The sequence below is a fragment of the Penicillium chrysogenum genome (genome assembly GCF_028827035.1).
Source record: "Penicillium chrysogenum strain IBT 35668 chromosome Unknown utg000001l_segment0_segment0, whole genome shotgun sequence".
Lineage (NCBI taxonomy): Eukaryota > Fungi > Ascomycota > Eurotiomycetes > Eurotiales > Aspergillaceae > Penicillium > Penicillium chrysogenum.
The window spans coordinates 9,228,365-9,249,484 of NW_026622749.1; the positions used below are offsets into that span (position 1 = coordinate 9,228,365).

Consider the following 21,120-nt stretch of genomic DNA (forward strand, 5'->3'; position numbering starts at 1 on the left):
ATTAGAAGGCCTAAGTACGGAATCACTAGGTATGGATCATATTAAGAGGTTATGGCGAGGAAGAGTAAGTGTATTCCAATGTGGCCGAGTTAACACAAGCATCTGCCATATTTTAGTGGAACAAGGCAATATTAGAACCCGTCATTTTCCTTCGATTAAGCTGACAAAAGACAGGGACGTGTGATCATGACTCTTGACGCCATAAAACGACATCCTAGGGTCATTGCGTCACTTCTCACAGGCATGGCCGATTGACCGAAGTTGTACTCGTGAGGCAACTGGTGCAGCCAACGCTCCGTTAAACGCCATAATGCGGATACAGATTCTTCAACATCCGGCCAAAGCCTTCGACGATACTCGAGCATATACAGGCTCTTTGTGACATAGTGCGATATCAGAAATAGTTGGATATAATGATAATAGAGGTGGGTGACAAACATACCCTCATGTAGCAAATCTTTCGGGACCATAGAGGTGATTAAGTTGTGAATTTTAGCCCTTTGGGGGTTTTATAAATAATGATCTAAACTAATGAAGCGATACGTAGCCTGTGAGCTGCTGAATTCCCCTAAATATATATCATTGCTAAATGTGAGAACCTGGTTAGCTAAGGTTGGGGTACCGTTTAAGTGGGTAGAATGAATTCAAAAATTCCTCATGTTTCTGAGTAGGCGATAGCATCAAATTGCTGCGGGCCAACGAGTTTAGATTGTGACTTTAATAGGGGTCGGTAGCTCTCTCCCTCATATTATATATATCCCTAAAACCACAATTTGTATTGCAAGACGGCCTACAAAAGTCAGGTATATAACATCGAACTCTTTCCCTCATTCCCCTTCACGATGCCTATAGCGTTTCTAAAAAATATTACAGATGATCGCACTAGGGGTCTTCATTCTAGGCGTCCTACTGGTTACCATTCTAGTGGTATGACTCTTTCTTTCGCCGTCCGAGTCCGAGATATGCTAATAATCCACCAGGCTTCTAGGCCATTAAAGGCAATCATATTCCCACTAGAGCCGGTAGTACACACTACCTATATATTACGATATCACGAAGGCTTGCGCTAATAATTCTCTACAATATAGACACCTAGCTCGCTACCCACTTATAGCCTAAGGCGAAGCTATCGCCTTTCTAGTGACCTAATCGGTAAGTGTTATAGCCCCTTTTAAAGCGTTCCGTTTATAGTACTTATTTTATATTACAGTTTCTCTTAATCTAAGCGCGAAACACGGTCGACTCCACCGATATCGCCGGATGCACGTTAGGCATAGGTAGTATCGGGGAACTAGATATAGGGTGACGGTTCTAATATGTCGTAGAAGATAAGCTATTATCCCTCGCTCGATCCCCTAGTTAGTAGGCTCAATAAGAAGAGCGTAAGTTAATATCAATATCAATCGGTGGCCATAACCAGCTGATCACAGCTCATAGATAGGTTAGGCCTTTACATATACCGAATAGAGCCTCTCAATACCGGAAATCCTTAAGTTTACTAGAATTATGATCTGCTCTCAATATGGCCATAGGAAACAAGATAAGTATTATAACTAACTGAAATTTACTTATCCGCTCCTAACTAGCCTTCCTACTATCCTCTTAGGGTCGTCGCCAAGTATAGGCCAGACCCATTCCAATCTACTTCTGGCCTAGACCAATTCGGGCTACCGAGTAGGAAAAGGGCGATAAGCAGATTATATTCGACTAACTACATTAGGCCTAGCGTGACTAGACTTAGAGTTTAAGAAATAATCAAAGAAATAAAAGGGTGATATTAGTCTCGATTCTCCCTATTGTATATAGTGAGATATTATACCCCGGCTTCTATATTAAATAGGTTCTATTACTTTAACCACCGTACTAAGGTCGGTATTTCTTAACGTGCGTCACGGATCCCACTATACACCGAAGTGAACTAACTAGGCACGAGACGGTTTATATCACTACGAGACTATACGACGATTATTGTTCAAATAATTCGCTAGAGCTTCCTATTTCTAGATTTAGCGAATTAAGGCGTAGAAGGCCGGGATGTCTCTACTAACTAACTAAGCAGAGGTCGTAGAAATATAGTCGCGAGGCGTTCGAACAATAGTGGGCTTAGGCCGTGTTTTCTTTCACCAATCAGCGGCAAATCATCGAATACTTATATTAATTTTGTCTTACTATATCTTCCCTTAAGGGCGGAGAGGTATCTAGATAGGAGTGGTATATAAAGACCTGACTATTAGGCAGTTCTATAATAAGCCAGCTTTTTATCCTATATAGAAGCTAAAATTTATTATAGCGCCGTAGTAAATTATTGCGACGCTTACGGAGTTACTCTCGCTTGACACGGCTTAGAGGAGGCGCTATTATCCACTATTTTGCTACAATCGAAATAGTATTTTACTATACCCGGTGGATGCACTTATATATATCGGATATCTACGATAGCCTAATTGTCTAATCTATTACTTTAACAATAGTCACCATTTATAGGAACTTTAAATAATGTTTACTACTACGACTTATATTACGGGCTAGAGAATAAAAAGATGCGGCTAGGTATTAACGTGTAGAATTGATATTTTCTATAGCTAGCACTAGGCATAACTAATTGTTATAATAGTCTATATACCTTTTATATTATCACAATCCCTAGCCTTAGAAACTTAGAATTATATCGGCGATTCCCTAAAGGCCTAATATATTAAATAGTCTACCTTATCTTACTAGCACGCTCTAGTCTTCCCGTGCTTAATTAATACATAATCAGTCTGTAAAGCAGCTTGCCATAGAAAGTCATAGCTATCGCTTAGTAGTGGTATATATCATACATACCTCTTTCCAGATTTTCCTCATACTTTCCTAGCCTTTAGAGACGATATATTACCTTTGAACACTATCGCTAACAATTATTAGTTCATAGCCGACGTTAGCTTCACCGAAGTCTACGTACACTTAAGCTATTGGTTTTAGGATAAGCTAGGCACTATATAATAAGGGATTAAGGCTTAACGTCACACTAGTCTCGCGGTAATCCCCTTTGTCGGCCTTATATCGACCATCATACTATAATTTGCTATTACACCCCAGTTCTCCAGTTAGCGCCCCTAGTGATAAGCCTAGGACGGAACTTAAGCATAATAGAGCAACTACCGAGGTAGATTTAATAACCGGTGCTATAAGAGGATCATATACTAGCACCGGCTTTGATAACCATAGCCACTTTCCGATTAAGAATTCAAAGAATAACACTATCGACTTACTTCAGAAAGTGACTATAAGAGCCACCTCTTTACCACTTACATTCGATCGTACCTCTTAGTAAGTATAGGCTAGTTTAGTAACATCGCACTCTATAGGCTCGTCGGGACCTTTCGTGGAGTCCCTATATCATTCGACTAGCTAAATATATACCGAAGCTTCCGAGATCAGAGAAACCGGATAGAGTAGGGTTTTCTAAAGCGACGAAGCTTCTAGCACCGAATGGTCTAGCACTGCTAGTCGTATCACTAGGACGACTAGGCATCACTTATCTCTGACCCCTAATGATAAAAGCCAACCCTTGTTGAGGACGTTAATAGGAACGGCGGCTCTCTCTCAAACTATTTCGCCGATTTCTAGACCACTATCAGCCATAAAAACCTTAGATCATAAATAGCACGATATAGCAATCTATAGTAGTAACCTCTTAGTAAGGCTTTTAAAGTAGGGTATAGTACTGATACTTAGTAGCGTTTTTAGAGGTAGCGTTACTTTGATTAGGGTCTTTATTATACACTACTTTATCCTCCGTTATCTCTATAGGTATGCCGTGGGTTCGACCACTCTTCCCTCGGAACGAGTGGTAGATTCCCCGGAAAAAAGAGCGAAAGTCATACCTAGGATAGCTGAATTCTCGCATTTTTTAAATGATACTTGAGTTAACACCTTATTAATAAAATACCTCGTAATATTTATCTAGGATTAGTCTTGATAGATCAGGCCGATGCTCCATTTTAAGACCACCTATTTCTCTAACTAGACTATGGGACACATTTTAACGTTAAAATTCTAGGTTTAGTGTATACGAGATGGAAGTTAATCTAAGCCTAAGAGTGGTTCCCATTCAGGACTCAGCGACAGTGAAGGTGGTGAAGGTGCTGAAGGTGGTGAAGGTGGTGAAGGTGCTGAAGGTGGTGAAGGTGGTGAAGGTGCTGAAGGTGGTGAAGGTGGTGAAGGTGGTGAAGGTGGTGAAGGTGGTGAAGGTGGTGAAGGTGGTGAAGGTGGTGAAGGTGGTGAAGGTGGTGAAGGTGGTGAAGGTGGTGAAGGTGGTGAAGGTGGTGAAGGTGGTGAAGGTGGTGAAGGTGGTGAAGGTGGTGAAGGTGGTGAAGGTGGTGAAGGTGGTGAAGGTGCTGAAGGTGGTGAAGGTGGTGAAGGTGCTGAAGGTGGTGAAGGTGGTGAAGGTGCTGAAGGTGGTGAAGGTGGTGAAGGTGGTGAAGGTGGTGAAGGTGGTGAAGGTGGTGAAGGTGGTGAAGGTGGTGAAGGTGGTGAAGGTGGTGAAGGTGGTGAAGGTGGTGAAGGTGGTGAAGGTGGTGAAGGTGGTGAAGGTGGTGAAGGTGCTGAAGGTGGTGAAGGTGGTGAAGGTGCTGAAGGTGGTGAAGGTGGTGAAGGTGGTGAAGGTGGTGAAGGTGGTGAAGGTGGTGAAGGTGGTGAAGGTGGTGAAGGTGGTGAAGGTGGTGAAGGTGGTGAAGGTGGTGAAGGTGGTGAAGGTGGTGAAGGTGGTGAAGGTGGTGAAGGTGGTGAAGGTGGTGAAGGTGGTGAAGGTGGTGAAGGTGGTGAAGGTGGTGAAGGTGGTGAAGGTGGTGAAGGTGGTGAAGGTGGTGAAGGTGGTGAAGGTGGTGAAGGTGGTGAAGGTGGTGAAGGTGCTGAAGGTGGTGAAGGTGGTGAAGGTGCTGAAGGTGCTGAAGGTGGTGAAGGTGGTGAAGGTGGTGAAGGTGGTGAAGGTGGTGAAGGTGGTGAAGGTGGTGAAGGTGGTGAAGGTGGTGAAGGTGGTGAAGGTGGTGAAGGTGGTGAAGGTGGTGAAGGTGGTGAAGGTGGTGAAGGTGGTGAAGGTGGTGAAGGTGGTGAAGGTGGTGAAGGTGGTGAAGGTGGTGAAGGTGGTGAAGGTGGTGAAGGTGGTGAAGGTGGTGAAGGTGGTGAAGGTGGTGAAGGTGGTGAAGGTGGTGAAGGTGGTAAAAATGATCATGGTGAAATCAGCATCATCACAGTCGTGCTTTGAACATGTACGCTACGCCTTCTAATGCCGAGTCGACCTGGTATGGACATGGCCATTCTCATAATGAGGCTTCACCGTCTCCAGCCTCCAATTCTACTCCTTGCCAGCATAATCCTTATCCCGTTAATGCCGACAGCGATACAAATGGCCTAGCCTCAAAGATCGACAACGGTAACCGCGGTCGCATTATAGTGTACTAGAAAACTCGTAGCACCGTTCCAGTTATTATAGAATACTTAATCTCTATTTAATATTACTAGTCCCGCGTAGTAAGTCTAGGATAGCTACCGTACGTCATATTAGACTTTAGCTTTAACACACCCACTACGCAAGTAGGTGCGTATAGCATCCGTACCGGCCAGGTCATGACTTCTAGGTATCAATTGATTAGCCAAAATCCCGGCAAAGCTTTAGAAACAAAAGTGTCGCTAGATAGGCGAGACCAAATCTCTAATAAATACTATATTAGTTATATAATCCTATTAGTTTTACTCTTTTCGGGCACCTCCCTAACTCATCGTATCACTACCGCCGTCGAGAATGAAGTGGAGCGGCCGGTGGGAATATTAATAGCAACAATACCAAATATTCACTATCCCAGCCTAGATCCTACGACAATGTTATCGTATCTATTAGCTCAATTATAGTCTAAATAGGCGCTTTAGCGAAAGAGGGATGATTATAAGATTATATTCCCTACCAAGCAATCTCGGGTACCATTAGTAAATCTATTAGGTATAGGTCAAATCCTAACTAAAATTGAAACTCTAAAGAGACAAGGCTAGCCTAAATTGAAACGCCTAAGTCGGGCTATTTATCGAAATTCAAAACGGATTTCGCGTCTTCGTGCGCACTTATTATTCTTATAAGCAGAGCTCGAAGAACTAATATCTCGAAACGGTTTATCAAAGGCAGTTATATATAAGTAGGAGATAACTAAAAATGAGCTATCCCTAAGGCGGATATATTTAATTGGATCTCTATCGGTTTAGCATTATCTCGAGAAATGTAGTGAGGTGCTAGTTAATAGAAATAGGGTGAATATTCCGGGGTTAACCGCTCTATTAATTGACCGATTTCCTTCCTTACGCGCGTGATATTATTTGTTTTATACTTTTTAGTTATTTTAGGCGGAAGTACTATCGAAGTATTATCTTATCAGTTATATAGTAAGTATAAGTATAATGATTGAGTTAAGGGTGGTACTAGTTTTTAACGATTTTATAATATAACGCGGCGTATACTATTCTAAGTATTATAAGAAGCTTCTTAGGTAGCGATAGCCTTCGATACTTTAAAGAAAGAGCATTACTAACGCACGAGCCTTAAAGATCCGCTCGAAATTCCTTTCACCATTTTATTCTCTTTAGTTCTTTCCTAAGTCTTAGCTAGACGACCTCGGCCTATATCTAGCCTAGCCTATCAATTACTATCGAATAGGAAAAGGGCAATAAATATTCACTAGCTATATTAGGCCTATCGTTAATAAAATAAGAGGTGGAGAAGCAATCAAAGAGAATAAATTAGTGAAACTTATTCGAGCGCGTCTATAGGGAAAAATAGCTCCCTAATTTTGAGAGTTCTATAAGAATCTATATACGAAAATGTGAATCACGTCCGTGCTACGCTCCGGTAGTACCTTAATTAGTCTACCCCGAATACTAATCCGACTTAGTGGCACGGTCGTAAGGGCTGAACTACTCTATAGGGTACCCTATGGTTTCGCCCGTAACTACTAAGTGAAAGTCAGTCGAGTCACTCGCGTTTTAAGAAGAGCCGCCGATTATTCTAAACGTATAAAAGTTGTCTACCTAGCATATTTATTAAACCTTTATCGCTAGGGGCATAAGGCTTCTATAGTTTATTAAGATACGCTCGAGGCTCTTAGTGCTATTAGCACGGAGCCCTATTTGCCTTAAAGTTTGGAGTACTTATATAGTTATAAAGGAATATACCAGATAGGTTAATATATGATAGACGATGATAATTTCTAGCATTAACGTTACACGAGGTTTCGCTAACTTTGCTTAAGTGGTTAATATTCTCCGTCGTAGCGTCTATATAAGCAATTCCGTGCGAATATATATAAGCCGGAGTTTGCTATTACGATTATTAGATACTTATAAACAATTAATGATAGGGACCGACCTCTATGATTATTTCGTACGGTAGTTTCGGTAGTAGAAATGTTGGCGAAGAGTGATACTAGAAATACGTTAGCGGGTCACGTTCTCGAATGCGCTTTCTAGGGATCGCACTAGATAGGTAGATGTTACTATATGAATCTGTTTATTATAGGGCCTTACGACCTATAAAAGTTAGTATATGCGAACCGCATAATGTAGAGCGAATATATAGCCACTCACGACTAAAACGGCGAGAAGTAGTAACAAAATGCTAGCAGAATCTACACCGGCCCTCATCACGTTAATTGGAAATAGACAAAGTCCGTTAAAGAGGGGGAGGTCGAGGGTAATATATATCTCTTAGGTCTTGGAAATGGTATATTTCTATAGTTATAGCTTCACACGTAGGGAATCTTAAATTGGGCTATACGGGCATAAATGTGCTATCACAAAATTAAGAGTTGATTCTCCCGCTGGTATCAATTTTCAATATCATCGGCATTTCTTTGATGCCAGTGATACTAACATAATGATACACCACCCGTCGTTCTTCTCTATTTCTTTTACTTTCATAGGATTGCCACGCCTCCTAGGTAAATTAGTGCCTCAGAAATATGCTCATCGAGCCTTGATGATATAAAAGCGCTTCGCAGCACCACCCGCCAAAGCCGGGTCTTTGGATACCAAAGTTGTTTGATCATGTTCAGGTCTCTGCTTACAGTCCTCGCTATCCTCGGTCAAGTTCAAGCCCTTGATCTTAGGCCCCTCATTCAATCTATATGTAATACAGTCAGCACATGGCAACAAGCTATGGGCGGAAGCTTGAATGCCACGCTTTCAACTTCTGGACACACGCAATCAGTTTCCTTGTCGTCTGACTGAGGCTGAGATGGAAAGCGCACTTAGTAGATGTAGGTATCATACTACCCTCGCTTTATACCTGACTGCTAACCTTTACAGGTGTTGATGGTCCTTCCATCGATTGTCGTGGTATTGCAGTCTCCCTGGACGGTCAACTTCCCCTGATGGCTTCGGTGAGGCAACATGCAGAAAGGGTAGCTGGTGATGAGGTTCCCTCGCAACAGTAGGGCAATTGTTCATGCCAATCGCCACCACTGAATAAAGAGACTACAAGACGCGAAAGCACTCAACAACAGACAAGCACCAGTACCGAGAGTACCGGGTCTGCTACCCATACTGCGAGCTCTAGCTGCGAGCTCCCGAATACATCAAGCTTTGCGAGCATCTCGGCATCCCCAAGCGCACCTAGCGAGACACATGGCCCTACCACAATACCCTCGCCGAAGGGTTCTGGGGAACTCGACCTGAATACCTGCCTCATCAAGTAAGCCACTCTTTGATATGGAATTCAAGTTGTGTTGTCTAATTATATATTTAGGGAGGCGGACCATCGTGAGGGTGGTCTTTGTCATTGCGCCTCTGGGTCAGCAAAGGTATTTGAGTCGGCGGAGTGTACCATAGACCATTGAGATAAAAGAGGCAGCACCTCACTTGTTAAACTTGAAGCGACGCCATGTGGTGTAGAACCCTTGATGGTGGCCAGAGAGTGAACTACAAGTATGACGCTATGTGTTGAATGGAAGAAGAGTATATAAATCAGAGAATAGTTGAAGCCATTGAGATTCCTCGGGCTATGGAACTTACATCTAATTGTCAGCTGTAAAATATAAATAACGATCAGTGCCGGACACCAAGCGCATGTCTAATAAATATAATTGATCGAACCACGATGCATCCCAATAAATCAAGAAGTACATTATCATCTATTCCTTCGCACTATATAAGATAGATACCATAGGCTTGCTCGCTTCAAGCTAAAACGTTGCCGTTTACAGGAACATGCTCTGAGATATGATAGATCATAACATATGAATTTTTACATGCCTCACTCATACCATCTCTACCATACCAGGCCTCCTCTATACCGTGAGCCTCTTCAAGGCCTTGGTGAAACCCGAATTTGATACCTCCTTTCCCGTCAAAGGTCTTCGTCGCCGTTACGCCGATCCGAAAGCAACGCAATTTGCTCCTGTAACCATATTTCCGCTCTAGCCATCTGCTCGTCTTCATCAAGCATCCTTCTCTTGCTCCCAGCGCCGATTTGCGAGGGTGCAATAGCGTAGGTAGTATGCTCATTTTGTCTGAATTCGGCGTGTAGCACCGACGACGGATTGTGCAGATAATGAGAGTAGCACGTATATGGGGAAATGGATCGCTTTTCCCTCTCATCGGTCTGGACGTTGAAGTTGTTGTTGAATAGACCAGTCGAAAAGTCTTTCATAAATGAGTCGTGGATTGGTAGGTCTAATATTCGTGTAGTTCGTCCAACCGTGATGGTCATGACACCGAACGGCGGCAGTATGTCAGCTGGTGAAGCAGTAGCCGCGGCATTATGCGTCCGCGCTGCTGAGGTGACGAGAGGGTTTGGCCTGAGGCTCCCAGGATCCACGTCCATGCCGTCTGTGGCCATCATGGCCCGACCAACATTTGCGGTAGTCGGCCTTTCGCCGCGATGGTGAACTTCAATGTTGTCGTCAGGAGGATCACCACCGGCCATTTGACTATTGCTATTCCATAGATAGCTAAAGAACGCCTTAAAAACAGACTGTCGGAGAAACCCCGCCGTCACTCGAACCGAGGCTTGACTTTGCCGTAGCGCCTCTGCGGATAAAGCGAATCGATCTGCCTCGACAGTGTTCGAGTACGGCTTCCCACATCTTTTGGCAACTTCTATTTCTTCGGCTGAGTCTTCTGGATATTCGCACACTCTAGGGGAAGGTAGCTCCCCGGCTGCAAATGACGTGTCGTCTGTGACGGGTGCTTGGAAACCTCTCGCTCTCACCAGTGTAAAGAAATGGCGCTATATTTCCTGCTTGGGAAGAAAGGACGATCCGGAGCTTCGCCGATCAAGCATATCCTCGGGATCAGCGTCTGTCGGCCATTTAAGGCGTTGGTGATCGGTCATTTCAAATCCATACTGGAAGCTGAAGCGCCAAAATTCGAGCAGGTCGGATCCTAACCATTCCTGTCTCAGCGCCATCGAGACGGGAACCGGAGTGTCATACTTCCTATACACACCCTGGTCAATAGTAATCTTTTCCCTTCTCGGCTGGACGAACAGTCTCTTCATGACACTTTAGGCCACCTCAAGATAGAGCCGATCTTTGAAAAATGTTTTCAAGGTTAGAATTGGATAATCGATCTCTTTCAAACGCGCCCATATGTCCTACCGAGCCTCTTCCGAGAAGTTTGGAAAAAGCCGGCCCTCCTCTAACTCGACTTGTAAGGAGTTCAAATCTTTACTAGAGAATTTAGGGACGCGAGATTAAAGCAGCTCGACCGTAACTCCGTCAATCAGCAATAAAAACTCTTCCCTTCCTCCAACTAGTCTCGAAAAAGTGGTAAAGATCAATTCCTAGTAGTATGCTACTAGCTAGATTTACAATTAAGTTAGATAAGATAGAACTGGCTTTATGGTTCAGAGTAAACTTACCTCGTCGCAATATATGGCTATTAGTTTATAAAGTAGCCCAATCCGCATCCCTCCCTAGAGACCCAGAATAACGAGCAAAGAATTTAGCTTTTAGTGTAAGGTCTCGTGTTTAAAAAACTACTTTAAATACTTTCCTTTCTTACTTCCCGCGAGGGCCTCTAGTGTAGCCCACTAGTTATTCGTAGCGAGCGGATCCCTAGGCGTATCGAGGTAGCCTTCGTACCGGTTAATCCGCTCGTAGATCAGTCTATTAGGTAGGCGATTGTCGTTTAGATACCGCTCCTTTAGCGATTAGATAAATTTATGACGAATAGACTCCGCTTTATTTCTATAATCGTCTAGCGACACTATAAACTTATTAACGAGGATCTCTAAGAGCTGAAACTAAGCAAACGCACCTTCCTCATTATCTGTTAGATAGATATCTACGATCCACCACTAATTGTCGTGGCTAAGGAAATTCCTTATAGCTATTATAAGGTTCTCGTGGTCGTATACGTATAACCTATAGTCTAGCTCTATATCTAAGCTAGGAATGATCCCACCGCCAGATCGGGGCCGCACGCGGTCTTACTAATAAGCCCTAGGGACTATCACCGGCACGTAGTTATCCCTTATCAGGCGTTAACAGCCTTACATCTTCATCAATTGTGTCAATCGACGGATATTCTACCGGCCGTCCATCCGTCTTCTAAACCCACTCTCGAAGACGAGGTGAGAGATATACACTCTAGCAGATAGCTCAAAATGACTTTCTCGATAGTCATATAATTTCCGTTCCTAATATTCAACTTCTGACTACCTAGAAAATGATATGACAGGGGCTAGTATAAGTCAGCTACGATTTATAGGTGAGGAGGTGTATAGAATAACGAGAAAGGCAACTTAGATGCCGAGGGTCACTCCGTGGAGTAGTATTTATACCAACTTAATTATTGAATCTATCTGAGAATAATTGTGGGCCGAAGATCTAACTCGCTAGCCTAATCACTTATAATTACATGCCCTCATATTCCGGCGGTTAATACTGTCAATTATCTGCCTGCCCTCACAACACCTATGTATTATGGATCCCTATTCACTATAGTTTACCTAACACATTTATCTACTACTGCCTATAGAATGAGGCGGAAAATTGCGCCGGCCTCAGTTAAATTTACAGAACACTGCCCACACGGGTTAAGTTGACCATATCTGGAAAGATTGTATATATGCTTCCCTGAATTGCGATATAGCATAGTTCTCAATTGTTCTCTCGATCTCAAAGTCTATTGTTCGGTCAAGAGACACTCCTTTATCTTCTTCTGAAGCCATAAAGCTTTTTACCAAGAGCAGATTGGATTCGCTAGTTTCAACCACAGCATTATCATTTACCGTCGCCGTTCTAGTCTGTCTATCTTTTGTCTTTGTCGGATGTTCGTCGTCTTCCTCGCCGAAGGGTCTACATTTCTTAAAAGTAAGATACGCCCGAAAAACTTCCATGCTAATCAATGCTAAGCAATCGGCAGGTAGACCTGAAAGAATTTCCAAAGCTGCGTGATTTGCAAATTCGGGACTCATTCAATATTGATACTGCGCGTATCGAGAGCGGGGGAAGAATTGCCGTCGAAGGCGTGGCATCTAGCATCCATACCAGCGCAAATGAAGCAATCCATGAGGCAACGTCGGCTGCAAGCAGCATGGTTGAAGCCCAGGTACACGAATTCAAGTCATATCTGCCTCAATACTATTTGGTTGGCCTCTGGAGCTACTGTAAAGCCAAGGATGGCTCGGAGATGGTTTGTTCCGACCCCAGCACCTCTTTTACTTTTGATCTATCCGCCGTGCTTGATTCCACACCCATAAATCTCAGAAACATACTTCCAGATATTGACCTAAGCTTCGTTTCCGGCTACCGACGGTTTTCCCAGAGTGTGATCTGTTTGTATATTGCTGGGTTTGTGGTAACCACATTATCCGGAGTTTTGGCTTGTCGCAAAGTTTTCTTTTCAAAAGGCAGTAGACCACTTGCCATATTTTGCACGGTATGTGATACTTGGACAAATATCGAAGGGACATGCTGATAAATTAAGCTTTCCTCGATGCTGATTACGACTGCCACAATTGTGGTCACGGTGACGTATGGGGTTTTTGCTTCCAAGGTCAAGAACACGCTGCAGCCTTACGGCGTTGAAGTTACCCTTGGAGCTAAGATGTTTACCATAGCATGGTTGGCAGTGTTCTTTTCTATTGGCGGTTCAACCATATGGTTGGTCCATCTTTTCTGCTGTTGCATCTAATTGCCAAGCCCGTAGATCGTCATTCGGCTGGGAGTGTGTGGGAAATGATATATAAGGACGGTGGCAGATGGTGGAGCTAAACATTGCTCGCCCCTATGGTGCATATTCTGTGGTAATCGGAACTTCTTGATAGCTTCGTCTGATTCATGAGAGCTTTGTGTTGGTGGGCTCCTACATGGTGTATGAGCTTTTGGAGAGAAATACTGTGGTACACAAAGTACATTGTGATTTTGACACGGCTATATATAATTATAGAAATTCCGCCTTCGAAAATATCACTGTAGTAGAGTGACCAGTCGTGCTCGTCCATCTTCCCAGGCGACGATGCCAGGCTAGTAGTTCCACCATCAACTTGTACCCTGCAATGAGGCTTGTGGGTCGGTGTACATTCTCCTGATGGGCTCGAAGACAACGCGCGCTGAGTGTGATTCATTCACGGAGCAGAACTCCTCGCATTCCGCTTGGGCTTCGCATGCTCTTTCAACCAGATTACAGATTGTGTTCTGAAAATTTCGGAGAAGTTGATGGACAGAATCGGTCGAGCGCTCGGTGCCGGATTTGTAAAGTCTTTGTAGTTCGGTGAACGTATGTTCTGTGAGCTCTTGGAGTAGCTTGAAGAGGGAATAGCAATCGCGATAATAAGCATTATGAGCTTGTTGTCGACCGATCTGGCGTACAATCTGTACAATATCTTCCATGGTGCTATCATGGAAGAGAGGAGGAATCACAAACGACTCTCAGGTCCTGCATTTGCATAATGAGACACCAATTACATAGTCAGGGAGATCTGTCGGTCGGTCGGTTAGATTGAATATCAACGAGGCAAAAAGGAGTTTCTGGCAACTCAACATAAACGTGGTCACTTCTGAGGCGCCGGCCGTTGAGGTGGGTGGTCAGTACAGATATGATGGTTCCTCACCGTTCTGGTGACCAACACCGTACCCATCATTATTCCAACACTTATGTTTCTGCGAGACGTCCCCACGGTCAACGAGTAAAGACTGAGCTCCACTCTTGTCTATAAAGCCAAATGCTCGCCCGAGGAATGCTGCCTCAAGAGGGCCGGTGCTTACCCCAACTTTACACAATGGACACGCTCGATTACCGAAACCTGCGCAATTGCGCCATCGGTGTCATCATAGGCACGCTTGGGCTCTCCTACTTTGTCATTTATCTACTGATGTTCTTGATCTTCCATTTCCCCTCATCTCAACAGTCAATCCCATACGCTCTAGCAGTGATGGCGTTTGGTGGAGGAAGCGACATATGGTATCTGTGTGTTATCTTTCAGAATAGCTTTAGTGCATTCCGGGGGGAGAAAATGACGAAAGAGCAGGATTCCGTGTGGTTTGGCGTTTTATTCCTGGTCTGGACCGCAGCTCTTCCCACGATCGCTTTTCTCTTTCCAGCCCAACCATTGCTACAACTTGGGTATGCATCGGCTTTCACAATGATCGCGGTTGGAAGCCTCTCGGACGGCTATCTCAAGGACATGGACATGGGGGCATTTTCCGCCCGATTGTCTCTTCAATTTGCCTCAGTGGTCCTGTTGGCCTTGGTACCGTCCATTCACGCATTGGCCGAGCCGCTCCACGCTCCCTCTCCATTGGCCACTGCATTCGGCAGACTGGTACTTCTGAACCTCTGTGGTTGTGCTCTGTACGCTTTGCGCCCTCTTGAGAGAATTGGAATGGTCCAGTTCTGGCAGCCCAGTCTCCACGGCATGTACTTGGTCCTGACATATAGCCTCGTGGAGTATTCCAAAGCGGTGTTGCAGGTAGCAATTCCTTACATGTCTTGATATCGAGTGTGTGGAATTATGGCAATAGTGGACTACAAAGGCTCGCACGTGAAACGTCATCCTGTTGTCCATCGTTCGGTTTATTCCCGGTCTACTGTCTAGATGAGCCGTTAACATTCAAGTGCGTGACTTATTCACCATATGAAATGTCTGCGTCGCGGTGATCCAGATGCTGTTTCCGATTTCATTATTATCTCTTATATATGTCATTAACTTTTGTTTCTTAGTTGGGAAAGTCTGCGTGTATTTTTTCGAGGATCAAGGAGAAACGTGATCAATTTGGAAAGTCCCACATTCTGAGCGGATTGACTTTGAAATAGCAGAAGTATTTCTGTCACATCTATCGACGTTTATTTGCATATCGCATGCTGTAAAGTATTGAGCAATGCCTCGTATCATCAGTTGCCTGAGGCCCTCTAATACGCGAGAGAAAAAAAGAAAAAAGTCTTTATATCATTGCAGAGCTTGGCCACTTAGCGCTGTTGGAACAACTACTTATCAGCTGACACAATATAGAGGCTCTTTAGAACCGCCAGTGAAGATTATGAGCGATTAAGACCCCTGAATAGAGCATTTTTCACTTACTTCGATGCTTTAGTGATGTAGCTATCCATTTTGCTCCGCTCCATAGTGCGCCGACGAATCGCAAGATACTATCATGACGGTGAACGGATATTGTAAACCCGGTCTCCGCATTTGCTGATCCCAGCACCCTTTGGAAAGGAGATACGTATTGAATTTTGCCGATGGTAAAACATTATCAAATCATGGGCTTTGAGCAAGGGTTAGTTACGGTTTCGGCCTAAGGAGTAATCACGATAAGCTAATGAGAGTCCGTCCAGGGCAGACAACCATGGGCTGCTGAAACTGACACGGAGAATCCGCGGTGCATGTAAACTGCCCTTGGGATGCACTCATTCAAGACACCGTGTACTCTATGGCTAATTCCAGCCATTTTAAAGGTGAATGCTGTTTTATCAAAACATTGTGTGACTTCCAGGCATATTGTAGCAAGCACACATTTTACTTTTTTTACGGGTCCGAAGACTGAGTCCTGAGAGAATCGGAGTGCTCTCCAGAAATTGAGTTAGGCGTTTATAGATGTATGCACCACCTCTGCATATGATGTCTATGTGAAAGCAGGATACTGCAACTGTGATTGGCCCTTGCAAATGTGGTCTTACATGACGCAAGTTAAATCAGAAACTATACTGCAAGCTTTAAATGTGGTATCTCTTCTCGGGTCTGCGCAGCAAAAGAGCAAAAGAGCAAAAATGTTGCCCCGAAGCCTCAACTGAGAATTCTCAGTTAACCTTCTGTGCTATAAGATTGAGGGCAGCTGCTTTTAATAGGCAGGAAACTCAGTATAAGAAAATCCTAGACTGAAGTGAAGTCATCCTGGGAATTTATCCACTATTACCTGGCCAATATGTCTCTTTTTCGGTATATAAATCTCAAGGCCTCGTTCAAACAAGAACATTAGCTGGCAGTCAAGTATGGTTGTGGTTTCACAAAACATCATCAGATCCGTCTTGGTGACTATTCTTCTACTTCTCAACTTTGGAAGACTATTTCTTTTGTATTGCATCCAACCACGCTGGCGGTGGTATAAAGTCGATTTAGCGCTGTGTGCCTTGTCTTGTAGTTCCTTTGCTATCCTTACTGGGTTGTTCTGGAGCAACAGGTTTCCAACATGGAGTCAAGTACTCTTTTGGATTACACCAATATTCCCACCACTACAAGCGGTAAGTTGACAGCACACCGAACTCGGTCACATACAGTGTCTTCGTTCTGAGCTAACAATTTACGAGGGAAAAAGTACCATATTCTGCGGAAGCAGCGTCGCACTTGCGCCAAAGTTCCCGGACGTTCAGGCAGACAAAAGCGCCCAGGCGACGTGCGGCGCTCGCTGGTCGATAGCGGTTCACGGTCAACTCTGCCAGAAAATACCTCTGCCCAAAGGAACATTAACAAATGGTTTCAAATAATTCTAGCGGTCGACCCTTGCCGGTCTGGCGACAGCGATAAACCAGCTCAAACATCACGCTCGAAAATACGTATGAAATACTTTTATTCTTCCTATATAAGAGGCTGACCTTTTGCCACAGGCTGCGTGACGCTAGCACCGCTTCCGTACTCGCCTCAAAGAACACGACCGTCGTCCTGGATGTGGGACTATATACATCGTGTCTGTGCCGCCAGGAAACTGAGATACCGGCGAACAGAACGTCCACACTAGTAGCATGTCATGTCATCGACTAGAGCGCTACATTGCTATGTCGAAGAAACAGTGGCCAACTATTTCGATGAAATAGTCCTAGTGTATGTTATTACCATAAAGACTGTGCTTACTCGACAATGAACACTCAGCATGAGAGATATAAATCACTCCATGGATTTCGCATAGGAAGGAGCAATCACCCTTATTTAGAATTACAACAGTAGTGAGAAAGTTCCAAAGTCAAAGGTGAACATTCGAGCATGGTCGTGGTGCCTCTAAGTAGGCCTAGCTACACAGTTTCGTCCTTATCATTCTAAACCAGGGACATAGCCTATATAGCCTGCAAAATACTGCGGATAGTGTATAAGGATTCACGGTACTATGCGCGTTCCTATAGAGAGATAGGATAGGGTAGGAAGGGGCTCTAGCACTGAAATCTTATTAGCTTAGTAAAATATACCTAGGTGGGGTTTGATTGAATCGGTGGTCGAAAATAGTGCGATCTGTGGAGGGAAGCGTCCGATCTACTTTCGACCCACGCGCAAGTTATAAGGAAATTAAGTTTGACATAGACTACGGAACCACGAGCGGGACTACCGATCAGTAGCGGAACCGCAAATCATTTCGAGAGCTCGTTTGGAAGAACCATGGAAATACTTACACGGTGAGAGAATGCGGCTGTAATTAAGAATTCAAGCCTAGGTTTCTACCTACTTTCTTTCTGGGCTGCTTGTGATTAAGCCTTGTAGCCCGAAGGAAAAGAGAACTAGAGCAGAATCACCACAATCTCCGTCGGCTGGTATATAGGATAAATTTACTACGGTAAGGCCAATATTTTATTATAAAGTTTCTCTAAATTCAGCATCTTGATCAAGATATGCAGATCGATTGAAATAAGGTTTAGGGCCGTAGGAGGGCCGGCCCACATCGAAATCTTACCTGGGGGCTAATCGGTTTTAGTAAAACGGAGGCATTTTATTCAAGCTTATATGGTTTGTCTATAATTGGTATGGTTCTTTATAAGCCGTCTACTAGAGTTATTGAAATAGCGGTAGACTTAGAGAGAAGGAGAGGAAGTGTTGTTATAGCCCAAAGAGAGCAATAATCATCGGGGAAAGGCTTATTGTAGGAGAAGATACATAGCTTCTAGAACGTTCTACACACTAGGTTGATAAATAGCACCTTGCCACTTGATAGGGGAACTTACTTACTCGTCACTACGACCAAAAGAACACAACCACGGGTCGGGTTGTAGCCTACCATTCTGTCGCCAAAGTCTGTGTGTTCTTCCAAATACTCACCTGCCCCCGCAGTACCTCCTAGGCAATAATCCCCCGTACCATCGGACACTGACGGCCGAAAGCTTTGGGCTTGTGGATCGTGTCTAGACCTCTACAATTCGTTCCAGTTTCTCTACGGGCGATAAATAGAACCTCCCTAAATCTACTATCCCGTGGGTCGTCGCTAAGATCTATATCGCAGAACCGTACCTACGTCTGTCTAAATTCACGCGTGGTGTCTGATTGGCGCGTCGGGTGCTATTCGTCTCTAGGGTCTTATCAGTGTGATAGTAGCCTTATAATCTTACGAGGGGGTGGCGATCATAAGAACCTAGCTCGTGGGCCTTGGTTGCTTCGGTTCACATGGTTGTCCTAGAAACTAGACCCAGTTTCTTATCTGAGATTTTCAAAAGGTCTGGACCCTTTTTTGCTATTATACCCTCCCAAAGAAAGACAATCTTTATCCTAAGTTTGAAAGTATGCCAGTGCCTATTCGCCTAGGGAGTAGACATTTTAGTAAAGGCAACACAAGTTAGCTGCGATTAGAAAGGAAAGAAATAATATTCAGCGGCGCGAGCCTAGAGATAGTAGTATTGATTCTAGTGAGACCGAAAGGTCCTCCGGCCAACTACAGGTATAGTATAGCGTTTCCGTCGGCCACAAAGTCTCCAACCCATTATTTCGGCATCTGTTGAAGGATATCAACCCTTATAAAAGAGACGGTGACCGTGGTTAAAATAGGGAGATATAGAGTGCAAGCGCGTTAAGAGATTTAATTGCAAATTCGATAACAGGTACTAATCTTACTTTCGCGGTATTACTTTCTTCTTAATAGTCGATAAAAGTGGTTCACCACACTTAACGCACAATTTTAAGAGGAATTATTCTAGGTCGAGGCTTGACTCTATAGGCCTCAAAGTCTCCAAACACCCCTTCAACGTCGTTCAAATCGCTTTAACGCTTATTAACGAGATAGTGATTCTCGCTACCATCTACGCAACTAGTTCCTTAGTAGAGACGTAGCCGAAAAAATATAAAAGGAGCCGGATTCCTAGCCCAAAAAAATCAGGACTTCAGTCCTCACACTCCGATGTGTTATAGTGTCCCTCTCTTGCCTACGTGCTTACGAGTCTCCGTGACCACGGCTATCGCTGCCACGAGCCTAGTGATGTAAGGCTTGCGCTCCCTCGCTACCACGAGCCCCGCGAGTGTAAAAAGGTGCTTCGCAGGATAGGTCTACGTGAATAACAATCCTCGTAGGAGACCGCTACGTTAACAAGTTCTCTGTAGGAGACCGCTGCATTACCAAGTTCTCCGCAGCCTAGGCCCTACGTCAACAAAGCGCCTCGCAGGGACATCTGCGACAACAAGCCCCCTCTAGCCCGTGCAGGCACCTCTTCGTGGTGCTAGGGACCAGTATTCGAGTGTTCCAAGAGTATTCGGAGAAGCAAAGACCTGCGCAACATCTTCATCGTCTATTCATTATTCCGAAGGGTCATCATTAGATACATAGAAGGGGCCTTAGTTAGATCTTTGCCAATTCAATAGCCAAAATCATAAACTAACAACTAAAGCTTCTTCAGTACCAAATGACGTATTTCACATTCCTTTCCCTCGGTAGCTTGTGATACAATAGCTTCCTCGCTACAATAGAAATTGGCATCTTTCATTCGGATTAGGCAAACAGAGATGGGTGTTGTCTAGGAATGCTTGTTGCGTTAAACCGTTGGTGTTGATGGTGAGTGTTGATGGTGAGTGTTGATGGTGAGTGTTGATGGTGAGTGTTGATGGTGAGTGTTGATGGTGAGTGTTGATGGTGAGTGTTGATGGTGAGTGTTGATGGTGAGTGTTGATGGTGAGTGTTGATGGTGAGTGTTGATGGTGAGTGTTGATGGTGGTGTTGATGTGTGTTGAGCGTGGTGGTGAGCGTGGTGGTGAATGGTCGGGCGGTGAAAAAGGTGGTCAACGTCTAGACCTTGCCATCGGTCCATGCCACCCTCAGATTATGTAAGCTTCCTAAATAGGGGGTTCAACTTTTAGAAATCTATCACTTGTCACCTACCCCCAATAACCACTAGTATAGCAGATAATTAATCATAATAAAGGCGAATCCTAGTATGCAGTATAACTAGTATGTCGTGTTTATAATAAATTTGCTGATGCCCTGGTAGGCATTATATTATGAGTGGTTTTGTAGGTTCAGCATGTTTTGTAGTCATATATATATTTACGCGCAATGCAGACGCATCACAATTTCTATGTATTTCGGACCACACTTTCAATTTCACTTATACTCGATAGTCCATTGCTTTTACTAGGTTTGGTTATAGCTAAACACATCCATTGTATACCTTTCTACTCAAATAACCTGCATACGTAGCACTATAGGACATGCGTGCGTGGCTAAACATTATAAAATTATAAAATTTCATGTGACTGAAGTGCTTATTAGTAAACGACACATAGGCCCATTAAATGATACGGGGCTACGGTCAACCGCCCGCCCGCCCATAGGCAGGGGGAAGTAACTCAGTGCGAATCCATAGGCCTCATGGCCCGCGGCGAGGTCTATCAATGTCTCACGGACGTAGTACGGAGATTTTCATATCATCTCACCCACATAGATAAATGTATCAATCACTATAGATTATATT

At 44.1% G+C, this 21,120-nt stretch overlaps 3 protein-coding genes across 3 annotated transcripts; 2 read left to right on the plus strand and 1 right to left on the minus strand.

Moving 5' to 3' along the window:
* Positions 1 to 51: 51 nt before the first annotated feature.
* On the plus strand, positions 52 to 13,314 carry N7489_003597 (uncharacterized protein; the record flags this gene model as incomplete). Its single annotated transcript, XM_056709352.1, has 3 exons — positions 52 to 64; positions 4,191 to 5,147; positions 13,298 to 13,314. The coding sequence occupies 3 exons, from the start codon at positions 52 to 54 to the stop codon at positions 13,312 to 13,314; spliced, it is 987 nt and encodes a 328-aa protein (XP_056573654.1).
* Positions 13,315 to 13,511: 197 nt separating this feature from the next.
* N7489_003598 (uncharacterized protein) lies at positions 13,512 to 13,862 on the minus strand (the record flags this gene model as incomplete). Its single annotated transcript, XM_056709353.1, has 1 exon — positions 13,512 to 13,862. The coding sequence occupies one exon, from the start codon at positions 13,860 to 13,862 to the stop codon at positions 13,512 to 13,514; it is 351 nt and encodes a 116-aa protein (XP_056573655.1).
* A 389-nt stretch (positions 13,863 to 14,251) lies between these two features.
* Positions 14,252 to 14,965, plus strand: N7489_003599 (uncharacterized protein; the record flags this gene model as incomplete). The annotated part of the gene is made up of 1 exon (XM_056709354.1): positions 14,252 to 14,965. One exon carries the CDS (start codon positions 14,252 to 14,254, stop codon positions 14,963 to 14,965), a length of 714 nt encoding a protein of 237 aa, XP_056573656.1.
* Between the last annotated feature and the right edge of the window lie 6,155 nt (positions 14,966 to 21,120).